Below are 18,066 nucleotides of genomic sequence, written 5' to 3'. Positions count from 1 at the left end.
GTTATGACATCAGGAAACTGCAGCTTCACATTTAAAACGTCTGGTCGTATTTTCAAAATATTTATAAAAACCATAGGAACACTCTACAAATAATTTAATGCTCTGAATAATCAGAAAACGTTCAATAAATCAATGTTTTCAAACGATACAATACCACTCTCTGCTGGATTATGTTAGAAATTGCGGCTTATGGTTTCCGTGTAAAAGGACGCATGATTCTGATTGGTTGATTCATTTTTCCTTTTACATCGGTGTGTTCAAGTGCGGTAGGCTTTCTGAGCACTAGCATTGCTGTCTTGTGAAGTCTTTGACCTCCCATGAGCATGTTGGTAAAACTGCAGTGTCGTTGACATGTTGTGAGTGGCAGTTTATTGACTTTATAATATTATATACAAACAAAGACACCTCTTTCGTTATTTATTGGTCCCTGCTTTCGCTCTAGATTGAGTAACATCATAACCTTTTGCAATATTTTTCTTAGTTATTATTAGATATTTCTGAAGAATATTTATACTAGATTTGTTGAAACATTTTTCATAAATAGTTGACAATTAATGTAACAGGTTGGGACAAATGAAACACAAGTAACTCCTTGGATATTGCATCTTTAATTATAAATTAAGTAAAACCTCTCTACATTTTGAATAGGAATAATTACAATATAGAGAAAACACAGGACGATAAAGCAACCAATCGAGTGGAGTATCTTATCTCTAAAAACAATTGGAAAAGCACAAAAGCAGAAGATGCTTTTAAAACGTCTCTTTTATTCTGGCAAATTTGATTTTAAACACGTAGAAGTTGTTTGCATTATTAAAAATTCAACGTTAAGACAACGTAACATAAAATATGAATTGCATTTGCAGTTCATATTTCCCCATGTATAAAAATAAAAAATACTCATTACAATACGTTCATTAAAGTGGGCCAAACAAAGATGATACTAGATGTCTATTTCTAGGCAAACAAGCGCTGTGGTGAGGCACTTGAACGCATCACCAGCATCGATTACATCGATTCCCCTCATACCGCACGGAGCTCACTGGCAACAACAGCATTAGATTCAGGAGCGTGTGTGAGTGGAAATAAAAAAAAAAAAAAAGATGACCATTAGAAACGCTCTTCGGGATCATGGACAGAGATATCGACCTCGGATGGCTTGTCTCAAGAAGGTAGGCTTTCCTTTTTTTTATTAGACATCATGGAAATCACAGCTCTGCCCTGGCTATGACAGCACACCTGCAGATTTTCCATTACAAACAATCTAATCACCGGACTCTGATGGCCTCATCTAACCTCAGACATCCTTCTGTTGATTTGTTCCTATATCACGTAAAATGTCCAACCTCCCTTCAGTGTGTGAAATGACGCAAAAACAAGTTATGTGGGTGCTTATAAAGCCAAAACATTCTAACAATCAAAAATAATGAAAATGTATTACATGCTACATCCATTCAGTTTTATTTATGAATTTGAATAAGCTGAAATTTCAAATACTCTGGTGAATAGAATAATTCGCCAGATTATATTTTCCCTTGATACATTTGATCAATACTTGTAGTTTTCTATCTTGTTTTAACCTTTTCCCAATGATAAGGTCATTCAGTTTAATGAGCATTAAGTATGGATCAGTATAAGTGCTCCCTGGTATAGAGAGCTGCTACTGGAAAGAACTTAATCCAGGAGCTGTACTTGAAAGCAACATCCTGGTCCTCTGGCCTGAGGTCCCGTTCATAAACTATTTACACCTAAATTGTAAAACATAAGTGTTTCTGTGTGTTTTATTGGATTATGTGATAGACTAACACAACCTAATGTCAGCTTGTTTTGTGAAAGCAAAATTACACATTTGAAAAGCTTTTTAAATACACATATGAGAAGTGTGGCATGCATATTTATTCAGCCCCATATCCTGATACGTATGAGTAAATATAAAATCAGCATAAAAAACTAAGATGACCCATGGTAACTCTGGAGAAGCTGCATAGAGCCATAGCTCAAGAGGTAGATTCAGCTGAAAGGACAACTATTTTTGGAAACTTTACAAATCTGGTAAAGTCTGCAGTGTCGTTGACACAATTGCTGTCTTCAATTGTGGCAAGAAGATATCAATTGTTTATAACTATAACTGCTCCTGAACACATCACCACAGCAACATCCTGTAGGAACGCTTTTCTATCACAGTGAATGGGAAGCTGGCCAATGTTAAGATCTAAATCCAAATAAATAGTAATAAAAAAAAGATATTCAAATACATTCCCTATTCACTCTGAGCTTAAGTTAGTTAAAAAAAAGTAAAAATATATAGCTATATATTTTTAGATACTTCCAAAAAGGTCTTTATAAAGAACAACAATCCTTCCTCTTCACAATATCATGCATTACTTTGTGTTGGACTATGGCATTAAATTCCTCCTTATTAAAAAGTGTAGCCCATTTCATTTGAAAATGTAGATTCAGGTTTTCTAGTGTTTAATATTTATCACAAGAAAGCAAAACGTTGAGGAAATAGAAATAGCAGGTAATTGCAGGTAATTTGTTTAGGTGTATTGTAGATGCAGCACCCCTCTCTCCTGGGGAATGTGCACAAAATAACTTAGAGTCCGAGTCCATGAAAGCCCACTTTGGTTGGGCCCAGCTTCAGGCTTATAGCCTCTCCAGGATGACTTCAAAGCACAATGCCACTTCAAACAGACCTGAGAGTCAGCTGAACTGCTTGCTCTCACTCTGTCTCTCCCTCATACACACACACACACACACACACACACACGCACGCACGCACGCACACACACCCCCCCACACACACACACGCACGCACACACGCACGCACGCACGCACACCTTTATGTGCAGGATTTCTTGTTTTCCGGTACGCACACCCGAGCTGCTGAGCGTATTGGGAGCCAAGGGATCAGTTAGGATATCGGAAATTCTGTTTGGGAAGAGGATGACTCATTGAACGCACCCACACAAAAGCCAAAGTAAAGCCATGAGATCTAGGCACGGTGTGTCACCTCTTCGCAATTACTAGTGAAGCTTCAATGTTTTTGGGTAAGACACTGAACAGTTGTCCTGTAATACTTCATAAATTACAACAGGTGTGTCACTAAAGTATTAGTGGAAGCCATTGTAGATGGTTAAATCTTTCATAAATGTGGTTTACAACAGCTCTGAGTGGCTGAAATGACACTATCGAAAAACCAGCAGCATTTGTTATTAATTTTGTCTTGTTGTTATCACAAACTTTGATGTAGTTTATTGGTATTTTACATAATAGTCCAACATAAAATATTGCTGAATTGTGAAGTGGTATGAAAGTGAATCATGATGGGTTAGGTGCTTTTTGTTGTTGTTTTTTTTCTTACAAAAAACAACAACAGCATGCCTTTGCATTAAGCAGACCAATTCAAGAGTTTGAAAAAACATCACCTTCAATTGCAACTTTAACTCTTTTTGTATACATCTCTATCAGCTTTTCACATCAAGATTAAGATTTGATGAAGATATTTGTGAACATCAATTGTAAAGTCTTATCTCATATTCTCTATTGGATTTAGAAATGGGCTTTGACTGGGCCAAACCAAAACCTAAATTGTAGGACTTCTATATTTGTGGTTGTAGCTTTTAACATGCTTTCTTCCAGGATTGTTGGAAGTGTAAAGACCTGTCGTATTCACATACGAGTTTACACATGTATGTGAATGTGTAAACTCAAGAGTGCAACTTCTTGTGTTTAATTTTATTTAGGGGTGTCAGAGCAAAGGGTACCAATGCATACATGTTACCACACTAACCAGATTTCCATTACTTTAAAAGCCATGTATGCCTTCTGCTCTGCAGTTGATCTGTGAGATAAAATCCTAATGATATTCACTGATGATTGTGGTTGTAACATGGCAAAATGTGAAAAAAATCTGAATTGGATTTCATTGAAAAATGTCCAGTGTTTTCTCTTCAGGCGGAGTGGTTTCCTCCTCTTCTTTTCTCATCTCACTCATCTCTCACCACGTTATTTTACAGGCAGAGAAGGTGCTGTTGGAGATGCAGGACCCCTGCACAGGAGTGAAGTCGCAGCCTCAGAGACTCGTTATCACCATCATACCCCATGCTATCACTGGTAAAATAACAAAACAAAACATAACAATAGAATCCTCCCACATAAGCACAAAAACAGATCAACGCACACGCACAGAAATGCACACTCAATGTAGTCATTCAGCGGCCGCCTCTCTGATTGTGGCTGTGTAGTGTCTCTGAGGGATACCGGAGCTATGTATGGGCTCGAGAGCTACAGATTTTATTTCCATGACAACAACCATGGCTGTCTCAGACTGAGTTGGAGGGGGAAAAGTAGGAGGTGAAAGAAGATGATTGAGCAGGCAAGAGGAAATAAGGAAGAGGGAGACAAAAGTAAAGATTCCTGTCTTGACTTCTCCATCATTTCTTAGCTTTGAATTCCAGCAGAAAACTGACTAAAATTGAACATGCTGAGGAATTTACTTCTTCTTTTGCATATCTTTGCATCCCTCTTTGGCACCCTTTTCTGCAACCATTTCCTGTCTCTTAACTTCATCTTTGTTCTTTCATAGTGCTGATTTTTTTCCCTTAACCTTTAGAAACTTTTGTCCTCCTCTGCAGGTGAAGATATAATTGCATGGTTAGCTGACAGATTTCAAATAGATGCCCAAGGTAAGACATGAGTCATCCAGTCTCATCCAAATGGATGCCAGTTGTTGAAATGATTTGTTGTTATTTGTAAAGCTTTAGACCTATTACAGCGGTAATTTTTTAACCTCTCCACCTGCTGTCTCTAGAGGCCAGAAGCTTTGGGTCCATGCTGGTGGCCTTGGGATACATCTACCCGTTGCAGGATCACAAACGTTTAGTGATCAAACCAGACGCTTCCCTCTATCGCTTCCAGGTGAACACATCCTGCATTTCAGGTGGTTTACGGTTAGAAATCCAAAACGTAAACCCAAACAAGCTAGAATACTGATACCAAAAGAATCATTCCCCATTTTTACCACTGAATTGACACCTCCCTTATGTCAATTTCTCCTCTGAAAAGTTTCTGCAAGCATTTCTGAAACTTTTGTTTCTTGAATCTGAAATAATTTGGCTGAACTTTAACTTGGTTCTTTGGTGTTTCAGACGCCATATTTCTGGCCCACTCAACAGTGGCCTGTTGAGGATACAGATTATGGTGAGAATGACGCAGAGTTGTTACTTACAGTTCCTCTCATGTCATGTTACCAACAGTCTACTAATTTATTACGTGTGTTCAAATCCTGAAGCAATCTATCTAGCAAAAAGAAACATCCGGAAGAAAGGAATCCTGGAGCTGCATGAGCAGGCAAGGAATCTGTATGAAGAATGACAGGGTTCACTTGGAGGAAGGGAAAAAACAACCCTGAATGTTTTTAGTGGATTTTTCTTCTTTTCCATTACAGAAGAAAGGAAATATTGAGAGTAACATAAAAATTATGTTTTGGAGGAGCTGCTATGCTCTTTCCAAACAGTATGCATTTACAGGAAGTTTTATTTGCTAAAAAGGAAATAATCTTTTTGTTTTTAAATCTTTAATCTTTTATACTTTACGTAACTTTTATACATAAGGTATAAAAGTTACTCTCCACTTCACACAAGACAGCTGTCACAAGTGTTTGTTTCAGTTCTCTGCACCGTTATCATTTTGACTTTGTTGTCAAAAAATGTAAGCAGCAAAACAAATGCCTCTTCCTTATACATATTTCTCCAAGTGAGCCTAATACTCTGTCATAGAGACGCAGATTAATGCCAGATCAAATCCTTCTTTTTAAATGTGTTTACTGTGCTGGTATTTAATGTGCCTCAGGAGCAGTACAACCATCTTCACAAGTGGATGAACCACAAGTGGGACTTCGTAGTAATGCAAGCTAAAGAACAGTATAGGTAGGCAGGAAAGAAACTCAGCAACATCCCAGGTTTTGTTGTGAAGAAGGTGTTACGATTGTGTTTGTGTGTTCTTTTACTTTCAGAGCAGCAAAAGAGAGGAAGAAACCGGACCGAGTGGTGTTTGACTGCCAGGAAAGAGCCTACTGGGTTGTACACAGACCTCCGGTTAGAAAACATTCACACAAGCTTTAACTATACACATGTAGTTTTGATTTAACCCCAGCAAATGAACACAAAACCTTTTTGGAAGGAGCTTTGTCCTCATAGTACAAGCATTTAGCAGATTTTAGCCCCCAAATCGGCGCATAACATTTGCCCCTTAGATATTTTATATATTTTTTTTATGACATGTGTAGGATCAAAACAAACAATTGCATTTTAATATTGGACTAATATAGCCTGATTAAATAAATAAATGAAAATGCAGACCTGCAGGAGATAATTTGATCTATTAATTAAATCTAATAACTGGTTGTGTCTCCCACTTTTATGCAGAATTATTTTAAGACACAACAGAGGGTTTTTGAGCACTACTTTTAATGGTCATGTAAGACAAGATCAAACTCTGACTACACCTCTTCAAAAAGCCTACAATTGTTTGGGCTTATTTTTTTGAGCAATTCAGAGATGGGCTTGTTGGTTGTGTTGTAGATCATTGTCTTGTTTGATCTGGAAAATGTTAAATGTGACAAAGAAAAGCAAAAACAGAACAAATCCTTTTTATAGCGTTGTGTTTCACAAATGTACACAGTGATAATAGTCAGAAACTGGATGCAAGTTTTTACATGCACACTGAATGTTCAATGGCAGCCGACACAGAAACCAAAAAAATAAATCGCGAGCCCTCTCCACACTTCCCAGGGCATCTCATTATCTCGACCCATGACTCCTCATTATCATTACATGTCCAGGCAGCAGAAAAGGGCACGACTGATTAATATTTCATTTCTGAGTATGAGAATGTGTTGCAGTGTGTTGCGTCTTGGGGACATGGAGAGTCTTATGTCGTGACTGGTGCAGAGACCAGCCGAGTAAATCATCAGTTTTTTAAAATAAAGACAGATCCAGCTAGAAATCCACCAAATAAAATACATCAACCACAAATTTTACGGTGATTTTTGGTGTTTTATGTAATATGCAGCTGCTTTAGGAAGCCTGTGTGCACTTTAATCTATTTATACATCTGTAATCACAGCAAAAAAGGGATTCATTCAAAATTTACCACTTTGTTGGTTGTAACAGCTTTCGACTGAATAAAAACAAGATATACTTACTCAGTTAGCGTTGCAGTTCACCGCCCAATGTGAGTCAGGTCATGACACTAAACTTATGCTGTGGTAACAGTTAGCTTGTTTTTTTAGTCTGGGGTTTATTTTGATAAATAAAGAAGTTGGTTTTGGAGTAACAATTTCTTGATAAATTGTTAATCTTGTAGTTCAGATTATGCATAAACTAAAGTTTCTTCATTTGTACTAGGAGGACAGTGAAGTAGCCAAATTCTGAGATTGTTGTTGATTATTTCATCAATTAAAAAAAATATGTTACATGTTAAACACTAATTATTTTGGGATGTATTTAATTCTTCTGGATTTGTTGTGTCATCCATAAAAGTGGGATTCAGTGGAATATGCAGGGTTATTTTAATAGTTCAGTTTGCCTAAAAATTGTAGTGGACGTAATTTATAGTTGCACTTACAACTATTCAAGACAGTATAGTTAGTTAACAAGTTGTTTCATAACTTAATTGAAATTCTATTTTCAATAACTAACTACCATATTAAATGATTAAAATCCCTTAGAAATATTTGTTTTTGCCAATCAGGGTTGATCTTTGAGACACCTCATATAACCAGTTACGTTAGGCTTGAGATCGAACATCTAAAGTCCCTGGATTGTTGACCAAAACATGTCATCTGAGATTTGCCTTTTACCATGTTTAAAGTTAAAGCAACAATTTCTATGCCATCTGGTGGCAGAAAGGAGTAGCTATCAATGGTTTCAACAAGATTCTTGAGGAGCCAGGTGGCCATAAACCCCTGATTGACAGAAAAATGCCATTAGCAGAAATTGCTGGCAGCAGCCGCTGAGCTCTTCAGCATTCTATGTTTAAAATTTTATAATATATGAAATGCTAAAGGCTCCGAGTCCGACCTTCAAGATGAGCTCTACTCCTTACCCAAAGCACAAAAAAGTCAGCTCCAGTTTGCTCACAACTACATATAAATAAACCAACAAGCTCTGAGGGTTTCTGTTCAACAGAGTGACTAATCAAAACAGGAAATGTTCACATCTGTGGATCAGCTGGTTGTCTGAAATAGGAAGTATGAAGCATATTCTGAAATAACACTAGCCCTACAGTGAAGCATGGCAGTGGCTTAGTGATGCTCTGGGGCTGCTTTTCTTCTTCAGGTACTGGAAAACTGCACAATGTGGAGGATGAAATGGATTCATTTACGTATCAAAAAATCCTGGACAATCCTGCATTGATCATAACGCTTTGATCTAATCACAGGACAACAATCCACCAAGACTTCACTTCAAATGAAGTTATGGAAGTTATAGAATGGCCATGACAATCAGTTGATTTGAACTGTTTTGAAAAAAAATGGCTGCACCACACCAGCCTGTTAATACTAATGAATTTCAGGCCTTTGTCCATGACAGCATTTCTCTGAAACGTTACCAGAGGCTGGTATCTGACTACAAATCACATTCGACAGAGGTCGTAACTGCAGAAGGGTTCTCTACTGTCAACCAAACGTGCTTGTCATAGAGGGCTTCAACAATGTCGATAACGCTTTCATCATTATGGTATTTTTTTTGTTGAATTTTGAGGAATAACGAACATTATAATGTTAGCTGTATCAATCAATTTTTGTTCCTTTTTATTTTTTGTTGCATATTTACCAAAATACATTATACAGAGTTGTTGAATAATTTTGGTTCCAATTCTTCATTAAGAGTCACTTCACAGTTGTAATGAGCCACTTGCTCTTTTTAATGGGTAGAAAAAGAAAAAGATCATACAGAATCAACTGTTCATTAGCATCAGAAATAGCCACCTGTTCTAATTAATTGGTCCCTTACAAATCCCACAGTGCCTAATTGCCTTTATTGAAATGTGTGTTCAGCCAGGGACTGTGAGTGCCATGGACTACGGGCTGGATCGAAGAACAGATCCTAATACAGACGAGGTAACAGGTGAGTCCCCACATGACCTACAGGATCATAATTCTTCTCAATCAGCTTAAACCCAGTAAGAGGCTTTAATGCATGAATGCAGCTGCATAAAATGATGCTTGCTTTCTATTTCAAGCCTATGTTGTCTGCTTACAGTATTGACTTCCATCTTATTGCTTGTCTTCGCTTTTGTTCTTTTCTCCTCTGCAGGCATTTTCCCATGGCTCTATTTTTTCAGCCCACTGGTTACACCACCAGTTTTTACCATAAAAACTTAAATAAATCTTAACTTCAAAAATTTGAAAAAACAAAAACAAAAAACAATATCAAATGTCTTGTATATATTCTTGTTCTCAGACACAAACACCTGACCATTATGAGAGAATTGTAAGTAGGATTTTCTCTCTTGTATTTTCCTCTTGCTTGTGTTATTGCTCAGCTATCATTGGTACTTTGTTCTGCCTCCTCTCACCTGTTGTAGATGATCTTCACCCAGCAGTCCATCATGAGGCCCAGAGTGAAGTCATCAGTGTCCATCGGCGCGTAAGACAGCCTCAGATTTATATTACCTCCACTCTGATACCCGCAAAAACAAATTCACCTTTTAGTTAGAGCTGATCCCTGAGCGTGCACCTCAGAATAATATATATGCTGTTATGACACAATCACAGTGTGGTAGCCTTGAAAAAAATAAAACATATTTAGAAAAAGGCCTACGTACGAAAGTTGTGCACGTTTGTCCTTAATATTTTTCTTGTTCTCATCTTATGAAAACAAGATGATTTTCCTTTTTTTAAGATAACAAAATTAACTTTTTAAAAAGATATTTGCCTAATTAAAATGCTTTGTTTTCGAACCATTTTAATTGAAAATCTGCTATTTTTCTTCCATTCAATTTATTCATGCTTTGCTTAACTGCACTTCTGCAGAGCTTTCTGAGTGGTCAGACAAGTAAATTGGTGTGAAGTATTTTCAAGGTTTTAAGGAGAAATCCTCTTATGCAAAATACAAATGATAGCGTCACTTAGGTTAGCAAAGTTTGATCTAACAGAAGCACATTCCCGCTGCAGCGATGTGCTTTCAACCACAGTAGAGATGTTTGGCTGTCATGCAGTGTGTTTGGAAAAAAACACACATAGACTCAAACATCTTATGCCAACTGTCCAGCACGTCAGTGGAGGGGTGATGAAATGGACCTGTGGTTGTTTTGTAACCACAGGACCTAGACACCTTGAAGGCACTGAATGAAGTTCTTTACCAGAGGATTCTAGAGTCAATATGAGGCCTTCTGTCTGTCAGATGAAGCTCTTCCTGAACAGCAAAATGAATCCAGACATAGCATCAAGTCTACATCTGCACATGGTAAAATATTATTTGTGATCACAAATCTACATCCAACAATGAATGTTATTTCTTGCATTGCAGACTGGTGAAGTACAGCGCCACCTATAGCGGTCACGATCCTTTTCTCTCCAAGTGTCTTCCCAGCAACCCATGGCTTACTGACGATACAACATATTGGACCTTGAACATGTCTAAGTGAGCCAGCCGACAAATGCATGTTCTCTAAAAGCCAGCCTTATTCGACAGTCTAATTTTCCTCCTCTGATTTTTCAATTTGTGCCACAGCGTGGAAATACCCACCAAGATGCGTGTCGAGAGGTGGACATTCAGCTTCAAAGAGCTTCTCTCAGATCCTCGAGGACGAGATGATTTCAGACTCTTCTTGAAGAAAGAATTCAGTGGTATGGACTATATTGAATGAGAATGAGCAAAAAAACTCCCCTAAAACATATTCAATGACTTGAGTGCTTGCGTGGTTTTCTTTTCTGGATGATTTTAGGAGAGAACTTGGCATTCTGGGAAGGCTGTGAAGATCTGAAGTGGGGAACTGCTGTCGCGATGAGAGAGAAAGCAGAGCAGATCTACAAGTAATGACTTTTTTGGGATCTACTGATTGGAATTTAGTTTGAAAGATTTTTTTTTTCATTTTCCCTACTGCATGAATTTCTGTAATTTTTCAGCTGAAAATTTATTCAAACTTGAGAAACATTTTCCAATACATTCTTAACCTTCCTTCTCCCATCTTTTTTCCAGGACATTTTTGGCACGTGGCGCCCCGCGATGGATCAATATTGATGGGAAAACAATGGAAATCACAGTGAAGGGGTTGAAGCACCCACACAGATACGTTCTGGACGCAGCCCAAACTCACATCTACATGCTAATGAAGAAGGTCAGTGAACACATCAGCAGTCAGGCCTTGGGATTGGCAATGTTCAATGTCTGCTTAACAGTTAGGCTCTGCAGTATGTTCACAAGAGTACAGAACCTGAGATAATTATATAATTGCAATAAGTAGCTGGATGTAGAAGTATGAGTTAATAAAGCAAGAGCAATACATTTGATGAGTAATATCTCATAAGGTAAATATAATTATAAAAAAATCTTTATATTATTTGAAGATAAAGAATAGATTGGCCTTTCTTTCTGTTGTTATTCCCTTGCAGGACTCATATGGGCGGTACCTAAAGTCTCCTGTGTTTAAAGAAACATTAAAGAAAGCCGTCTGTCCCGAAGAGCACAGATTCAAGTGAGTGACATCTTATAGATGTTTTTACATTTGATGTTCCATACTTGAAGAATCTTGAACTTCTATCCACTTAAACATGCTTTGGAAAATCATATCCATCACTCTCCGTTGTCTCCTGTTTCATTTCCCTCAGTGAAGTCCAGTTGGAGCAGAATGCCAGGAACAGACGGCCCAGTCTTAGCCCCATCATCATCCGCCAGCAGGAGCAGGAGCAAAGGGCCAAGATGGCCGCCAACGCCCCAGTTGACATTACACAGGTCATGAGCAAACTCAGCAAGCAGGGCAAGGAGATGGGTCCTCGTCATTCCAAGTGAAAACACCTCAAGTTCAGCAACAGACATGATTAGCATTTATGTTTTTTTCACTTGTTGCAGAGGTTTAGTTTGACATTAAATTAGTACTTTAATAAATATTCATTTTGATCTCAAAATGAAGGAAAATGTGAAGCTGTAGACCAAATTTAATGTGACTTATGTTCAAAAATGTTAGTTGTACAAAACCTTAAAAATAATAAAATAATAGAAATAGTAATATATTTTTGCTAAGCCTCCTAGTGACATATACTGAGCAACACTGAAAATGTTTTTTTTTGTGAGCAATCCAGTTTTAATCAAACTCAGATGAAAAGTTACACTTGTTAAATTAGTTTTATTATGCTATTATGCTGCTATATATATTGAGTAACAACAAGCATAGGACCAAAATCTATTGTCTTATCAGTCAAAGCTGCCATTGTTTCTCATAAAGTGTCCATCTTTTTCTGTTGTTGTTCTGTAGTGCTGCTCTCTGTCTTTTTTTGTCATCAGTCATAAGTGAATAAATCAAAATCACCTCATTTTTATTTGTTTGTGTCATTTACTGTGTTTCAATGTAATCAGTTTGTCACTATGCACGTTGTTAGGATTGGATTTATTCATTCCTTCGTTTATTCTTTCCTTCCTTCTGTCCTTTTTCTTTCCTTTTGTTTTTCCCTCCCTCCAACCCTCAGTAATATCTTTCTCTCCTCTATTCTTCTTTTTTCATTTGTTGTTTCTCCCTCTTTCTTCATCTTCTTGGATGTTGTCATCTTTCTTTCTTACTGTAATCCACTGTCCTTTTTTCTTCTTTCTCTCCTCCTAATGTCTCCTTGTCATTTTCTGTCTTTCCTTATATTGTTCCTTCCTTCCTCCCTTTTTTCCTTCCTTCCTTCATTTGTTTGTTTGTTCATTCCTTCTCTCCCTTCTTTGCTTTCTTCCTTTCAACAACTTGACTCAGCTCCTACACAATAACATATTTTAAGGTAATTAACCAGTGACTGTAATTTGTCTGTTTCATGAAATATTCAGCTGTAATAAGGTTTAAAACTATCAATTAGTATCAATATCTCTCAGTTGACTCTTGGTTGGTTGATTGAAATATACTGGACAGTAATATTTATCCAGATCCCACGCACTGACTTTCCCCAACCCAGATGCCCTCTGACTGTTGTGTCTTGCTCTCTGACCTCACAGCTGTGCCGCTTTACCACTCCTGTCCCACACCTCGCTGTCTACACTGGAATCCCTGACCCACCTTCTGTCACCGCCTCCCCCTCCCTCCCGTTCCTCGCGCACACCCCGGTCTGTCCGTCCCCAATCAGCGTGGCCTTAGACAGCACCTCGGCTTCCGAGCGGCGGCCGGAGGCCAGCGAGGGTGAGGGCAACACTGACGTTCGGGCCCCTGAGGGGAGAAACTCCTCCAAGTCTCGAATGGCTCTGTCGCTGCGCCGACTGCTGAAGAGAGGCTGCAGCCCCTCCGCCATGTTCGCCAGCCTGTCGCCCAAGTGCCGCACGGCGGCCGCAAGCAGCCGCATTCAGCCAATCACACCAGACGAGCCCAGCCAGGCTCCACCCAGAAGGATCGGCAAGTGAGTGGTGGCAAACGCTTAAGCTCTGATTAGACACTTTATGTAGCACAGTCATCAAAGTACAGAGTCCACAGGTGTGGTGCTGTCATTTAAAGAACAAAACAAGAGCTATAGGGACAAAATATAATACACACACTCTGTTTATTGCAATTTCAAGAGTAAGAACTTATCTTTAGTACCCTCCATGCTTCTTGGTATGTGTTAGAAACATTGTAACGAAACCATCCTTTGTCCCACTATGAAGCACTTCTTCAAGAGGATGTTCTGTATGAAGGAAAATTACAGTTAATGGCAACAAAAATTTCTTTGGTGGCTTTGTTTATAGAGACACTGCTATAGTCACGTGAAGATAATGAACACCTAATTAAAAATTCTGTTTATTTGGATCTAAACACCCAAAAATAACATTGTGGAGAATCGTTTTTCTGCAAAGTGCTGCTTGACATAACACAACAAAGCTTCAGACAAAATTACTTTTTCTATTTTCTTTTGTCGTTTCCCTTGCTATATTATTTTTGATTATGTCCTTGTCTCTTTTGAAGAAGATAAATCAGTGTAGATGAGCTTCAGACCTGGAACGACGTACAAAATCCTCCGTTCAATATTTTTCAGCTTCTTCCAGATCAAAGTAGACGTTCCTCCCGAGTGCCGGATCTACCCCATTGAGTCTGAGGATGAGGATGAGGAGAACAGGCCTGCATCTCAGGATGCCATGGGAACAGAGGAGATCATCTGCCCCTGGGAGAGTCTTACTCGACAGAACGGGACAGGCTAATTGGCTGGATTTATACAGGTGTAATGTCACAGGACTTTTAGGGTGGAATATGTGACACAAATACCAAACAACATCAAGACCTGCAAGAATCTCTCAGGCTGGGACACCAAATGACAAGAACCTTCAGCATGTGACCGCCTGCTGCTTTGAAAGGTTGTTGCAGAGATCTTCCATTGCTTACTCTGTTTTCTGTCAAACACCATGAAAGAAGTAGCTGCTGAACAAAAATGCTGGTGTTATCAGTCTGAAATATAAATTTTTGGAAGAGACATTTTGTAGGGAGGCTGCAGAAGTGGGGGTGGTCAAGATCAGACCACCAAGAACACTGTCCATAATCTGAACATTAAGACCAAACCGTTTTCCAGACGCAACCAGGTCTGTCTCTTGTCCCCAATCCTATTTTTGATGTTCATGGATTGGATGCGTGACTTAGTCTCATCTTTGCTTGTTCAAGCTAGGACCTCCAAGTCAAGAGACAGCTCCCGTATCTCTAATCCATGGGTCTCAGAAGGAAATTATGGATGAATTTTCCGGGCAGAGTCTATCTGTTCCTTTAGAGGCAGATGGGAGTGTTACTCTTGTCTGTTGTGGTAAGAGAAAAAAAAATCTTCTTTTATTTAATAATCGATTTACATTCCAACCTAAAATAAAATTAAAAAAAAAAGGTAAGAAGGTTTGTCTTTAGGGAGGAGATTAGAGCAGACTTGCAGCTGTTGAAGAGGTTTGCCTATCTGATTATGATTCTACCAGGAGACCTCCCCCTGCCAACATGTCAGCCATGTCCCACTGGGAGGAGACACCAGAAGACAATGGATGGATGCATTTTACCTTTCAACAAAAGCAGAGCTAAGCAGCTCACATGGTTTAGGTCCATAAGATGTAAAAAGTCAAAGTGTTCCTTTAGTTACAGCCTTACCAATAAGGACTGATGTGAGCCCCAGCTGAGCTCAGGCCAGAGGATGGTTTTAACAAGAGTCACCCCACCTGGGGACAGCAAAGTTTACCAAAGTTCGAGCGCTTTCACAGCTTGAACTTTAGCTTTCATGCTGGAACTTTACTCTGTAGCTCATGATGACCTGAAGCCCAACAGCAGCCTTAAACCACATCTCAGTTTGACCTGGGAACTTTCAATAAAGTAAGACAAAGACATTCAAGGGATTATCTTAAGAATGGCTTGGACAAAGAAGTCAAAAGAATAGAATAGAAAGATAGACATACATTTACTGACATTGTAGTGGCTGTAAAAGGACATTAATTCAACAATGAACTTAGTCTGAAACCCTCGGCGGAGAATAACCAAAGCAGACAGAGACCTGTAGACCCTGCTTCCACATGCTTGTTCAGAACATTAGTTCTGTATACTTACTAAGATGTTTTCTTGTACTGCAAGATAGATTTAGAAGCGTCTGTTTATTAAATGATCTATTTTGTGGGAAAAAACAAACAAACAAACAAACAAACAAAAAAAAAAAACGAGCCAGTTTGGGGTAAAGTGGGAGCACATGAACAGCTTGTCTACATACAGTCATTGTATGAAAAGGTACATCCTTTTAATCACAGGGTTATAAATAATCTGATAATTCTGTTATGAATTTTCTGGAATGTTGAGGATCATTTTGGCTTTTGATGAGGCTTACAGTTTCTGATATGGAGCTCTTGGGTTTTGGGCTCTTCTGGGTTTGATCAGCAGCTATCTTAAAAGTTTTTTTTCCCCACTTGGGTGTAATATCTCTGTTTATAGAATGATGGACTTTTAATGGTTGGAAAAGGCTTTATGGTCCTTCCCAGACTGATGGACAGTCACTACAGATATTTTTCTGCCTTGGCATCTGTATTGCAGAAACGTCTGCAACACAGATTACAATTTTACAATTGTTACAGTTTTGTAACAATTGTCATGGTAATCATTAGATTTAATTGCATCTTGCTGACACTTTTTCTTTTCACCTCCATGGACGAAGAAAAGGCGTGCTTAGTTTTTCAAACACTGATTTCATTATTGGATGTATTTATTTCATAAATGACAATGCTAAATCTGGTGTGTCTTCTTATAACCCTAGATTTAAAGAGGGTGTTCTTTCTTTTTACCAAGGAGGACACAGGTTGTAATTTTATATTTGGCTCCACTGCTATTTTGTACCCTCTGTGTAGCTGTTGTGTACCAAACACCAAACAGAACGAGATGTTTTATGGTCTCTTCTTTTGGGGAGGGACAGCAGAACATGATCTAACTAACTGAATGTATTTTCTTTATCATGTTTACAGATGCAAGAATGTGAAAAGTACCTTGAATTTGTTGTATTTGATATGTACATTCCATGGCTAGTGTCAAGTGCCTCAATAAAAAAGTGTCTTTTTAACTGTTTCACATGTAATTTGGGTATTTTGTCAGGTTACCCAGGTCTAGCCTTAAAGAACTATTGTTCTGCAACATTTAGATGCATCACAATGCAACTGAATGAAATGCATGTCTCATTACCAGGTGTCTGCATAGTTCAAATATCATGTAGATGATGAGCAAATTCAGTCATTTGATTCAAGACTTTGGAGCAAGAATGCATCTAAAAGTTACCGGAGGATCAGACTAAGACATCCCTGTTTTATTTTGTTTCAACTACTATTGAGTTGTAACGATTGTGTCTTACCACTGGGTGGCGACATAGAGAAGAAAATAAAAATATATGTTGTTGCAAACAAGGACTGTTCAGTTTAGTGAATAAAACAGAATTATTTACTGAAATCAATGTAGTTTTTGGACATGTTCCCCTTTTTTCTTTACATTCTGTGAATTAACAAGATCTTCACCTCATTTTATCATACAGACAAAGAGTTCCCAACTGTCTTAACCATTTTTTTTGTAAAAGTAACCCAATATGCAGACATATGTATCTGCGATCTATACACATGCCTGTTTGTTGAGATCACATTACTTCTGCTGTTTCAGATGTTACTGAGTGATGTGCAGAAAGAAGCACAGCATCACTGAGGTGACAGAACAAAGACTGGAGCAAAGCTTTGATCTGCCTCTGTTTTTTTTACGGCGTCTCTGAGCTCAACAGTCTGATTGCTCCTTTTCAACACTCGCGGTGGGACGTTCACACAAAGTCCACAGATGCATTAGTCCAGCAAAGAGACAGAAAAATCTCCAGGTGTTCAAGTGCAAAGAAGCACTTCTGAAGACACATTCAAATCACACATTTTTAGTTGCAGGATGAGGTAAGAAGAAGTATACATGCTTATAGGTAAATGCTGTATTTGTTTATAATCTCTAAATTTATTTGAAATTGTGCAAAAGGAAATAAAAGAAAGCAATCATTTAAGGATAGAGTCCTAGAACAAAAATTAAATCAACAACAATTTTAGATTCATGAAACAATTTGCAACAAGAATTAAAAGACTGATAGCAATACTATCAAATATAAATTAATCAGTTAGCTCCCCGTTTTTCTCCATCGAGTCCTGAGCTAAATTGCCTGAAATAAAATTTGTATTCAGTCATTTATTTACAACAATGAGAGAAAATGAAATCAATGTGAAGAACTTGGAATGCTTTTTGTCAGTTCCACACATACACACGTAACCCTATAAACACACCCACAGCAGATTAAGATTCAAACATTTTTTAAATGAGCTGTTTGTTTCTAATAACCTTTACAGTTGCATTACTTGTCGAAGTGTTACAAGCTGTAAACACTCAGCC

General features: G+C 38.2%; 2 protein-coding genes across 2 annotated transcripts; both read left to right on the top strand.

Moving 5' to 3' along the window:
* The first annotated feature begins 989 nt into the window (after nucleotides 1-989).
* LOC129368294 (regulator of G-protein signaling 9-like) lies at nucleotides 990-12,541 on the top strand. The gene is made up of 17 exons (XM_055043216.1): nucleotides 990-1,172; nucleotides 4,020-4,116; nucleotides 4,638-4,688; nucleotides 4,814-4,920; nucleotides 5,151-5,202; nucleotides 5,294-5,352; nucleotides 5,854-5,930; nucleotides 6,017-6,098; nucleotides 9,065-9,127; nucleotides 9,471-9,500; nucleotides 9,595-9,656; nucleotides 10,539-10,652; nucleotides 10,743-10,858; nucleotides 10,957-11,044; nucleotides 11,211-11,349; nucleotides 11,624-11,706; nucleotides 11,840-12,541. Exons 1-17 carry the CDS (start codon nucleotides 1,104-1,106, stop codon nucleotides 12,018-12,020), a joined length of 1,470 nt encoding a protein of 489 aa, XP_054899191.1. The 5' UTR covers nucleotides 990-1,103; the 3' UTR covers nucleotides 12,021-12,541.
* On the top strand, nucleotides 12,136-16,731 carry LOC129368198 (regulator of G-protein signaling 9-like). Its single transcript, XM_055043075.1, has 4 exons — nucleotides 12,136-12,155; nucleotides 12,961-12,985; nucleotides 13,197-13,591; nucleotides 14,204-16,731. The coding sequence occupies exons 1-4, from the start codon at nucleotides 12,136-12,138 to the stop codon at nucleotides 14,364-14,366; spliced, it is 603 nt and encodes a 200-aa protein (XP_054899050.1). The 3' UTR covers nucleotides 14,367-16,731.
* Nucleotides 16,732-18,066: the final 1,335 nt, after the last annotated feature.

Source organism: Poeciliopsis prolifica, unplaced genomic scaffold (assembly GCF_027474105.1).
Source record: "Poeciliopsis prolifica strain line A6 unplaced genomic scaffold, Auburn_PproV2 SCAFFOLD018, whole genome shotgun sequence".
In the NCBI taxonomy this organism is placed as follows: Eukaryota; Metazoa; Chordata; class Actinopteri; order Cyprinodontiformes; family Poeciliidae; genus Poeciliopsis; species Poeciliopsis prolifica.
Note: the sequence above shows the minus strand (reverse complement) of the source record. Positions and strands in the feature narration are given on the sequence as shown.

Coding starts and splice junctions, on each gene's coding strand:
- LOC129368294 (XM_055043216.1), top strand. CDS start 1,104: ATGACCATTAGAAACGCTCTTCGGGATCATGGACAGAGATATCGACCT. Junction 4,921..5,150: donor CTTCCCTCTATCGCTTCCAG/GTGAACACATCC, acceptor TTGGTGTTTCAG/ACGCCATATTTCTGGCCCAC. Junction 9,657..10,538: donor TCATCAGTGTCCATCGGCGC/GTAAGACAGCCT, acceptor CTTGCATTGCAG/ACTGGTGAAGTACAGCGCCA.
- LOC129368198 (XM_055043075.1), top strand. CDS start 12,136: ATGAAGGAAAATGTGAAGCT. Junction 12,986..13,196: donor ACACAATAACATATTTTAAG/GTAATTAACCAG, acceptor CTGACCTCACAG/CTGTGCCGCTTTACCACTCC. Junction 13,592..14,203: donor CCACCCAGAAGGATCGGCAA/GTGAGTGGTGGC, acceptor AATATTTTTCAG/CTTCTTCCAGATCAAAGTAG.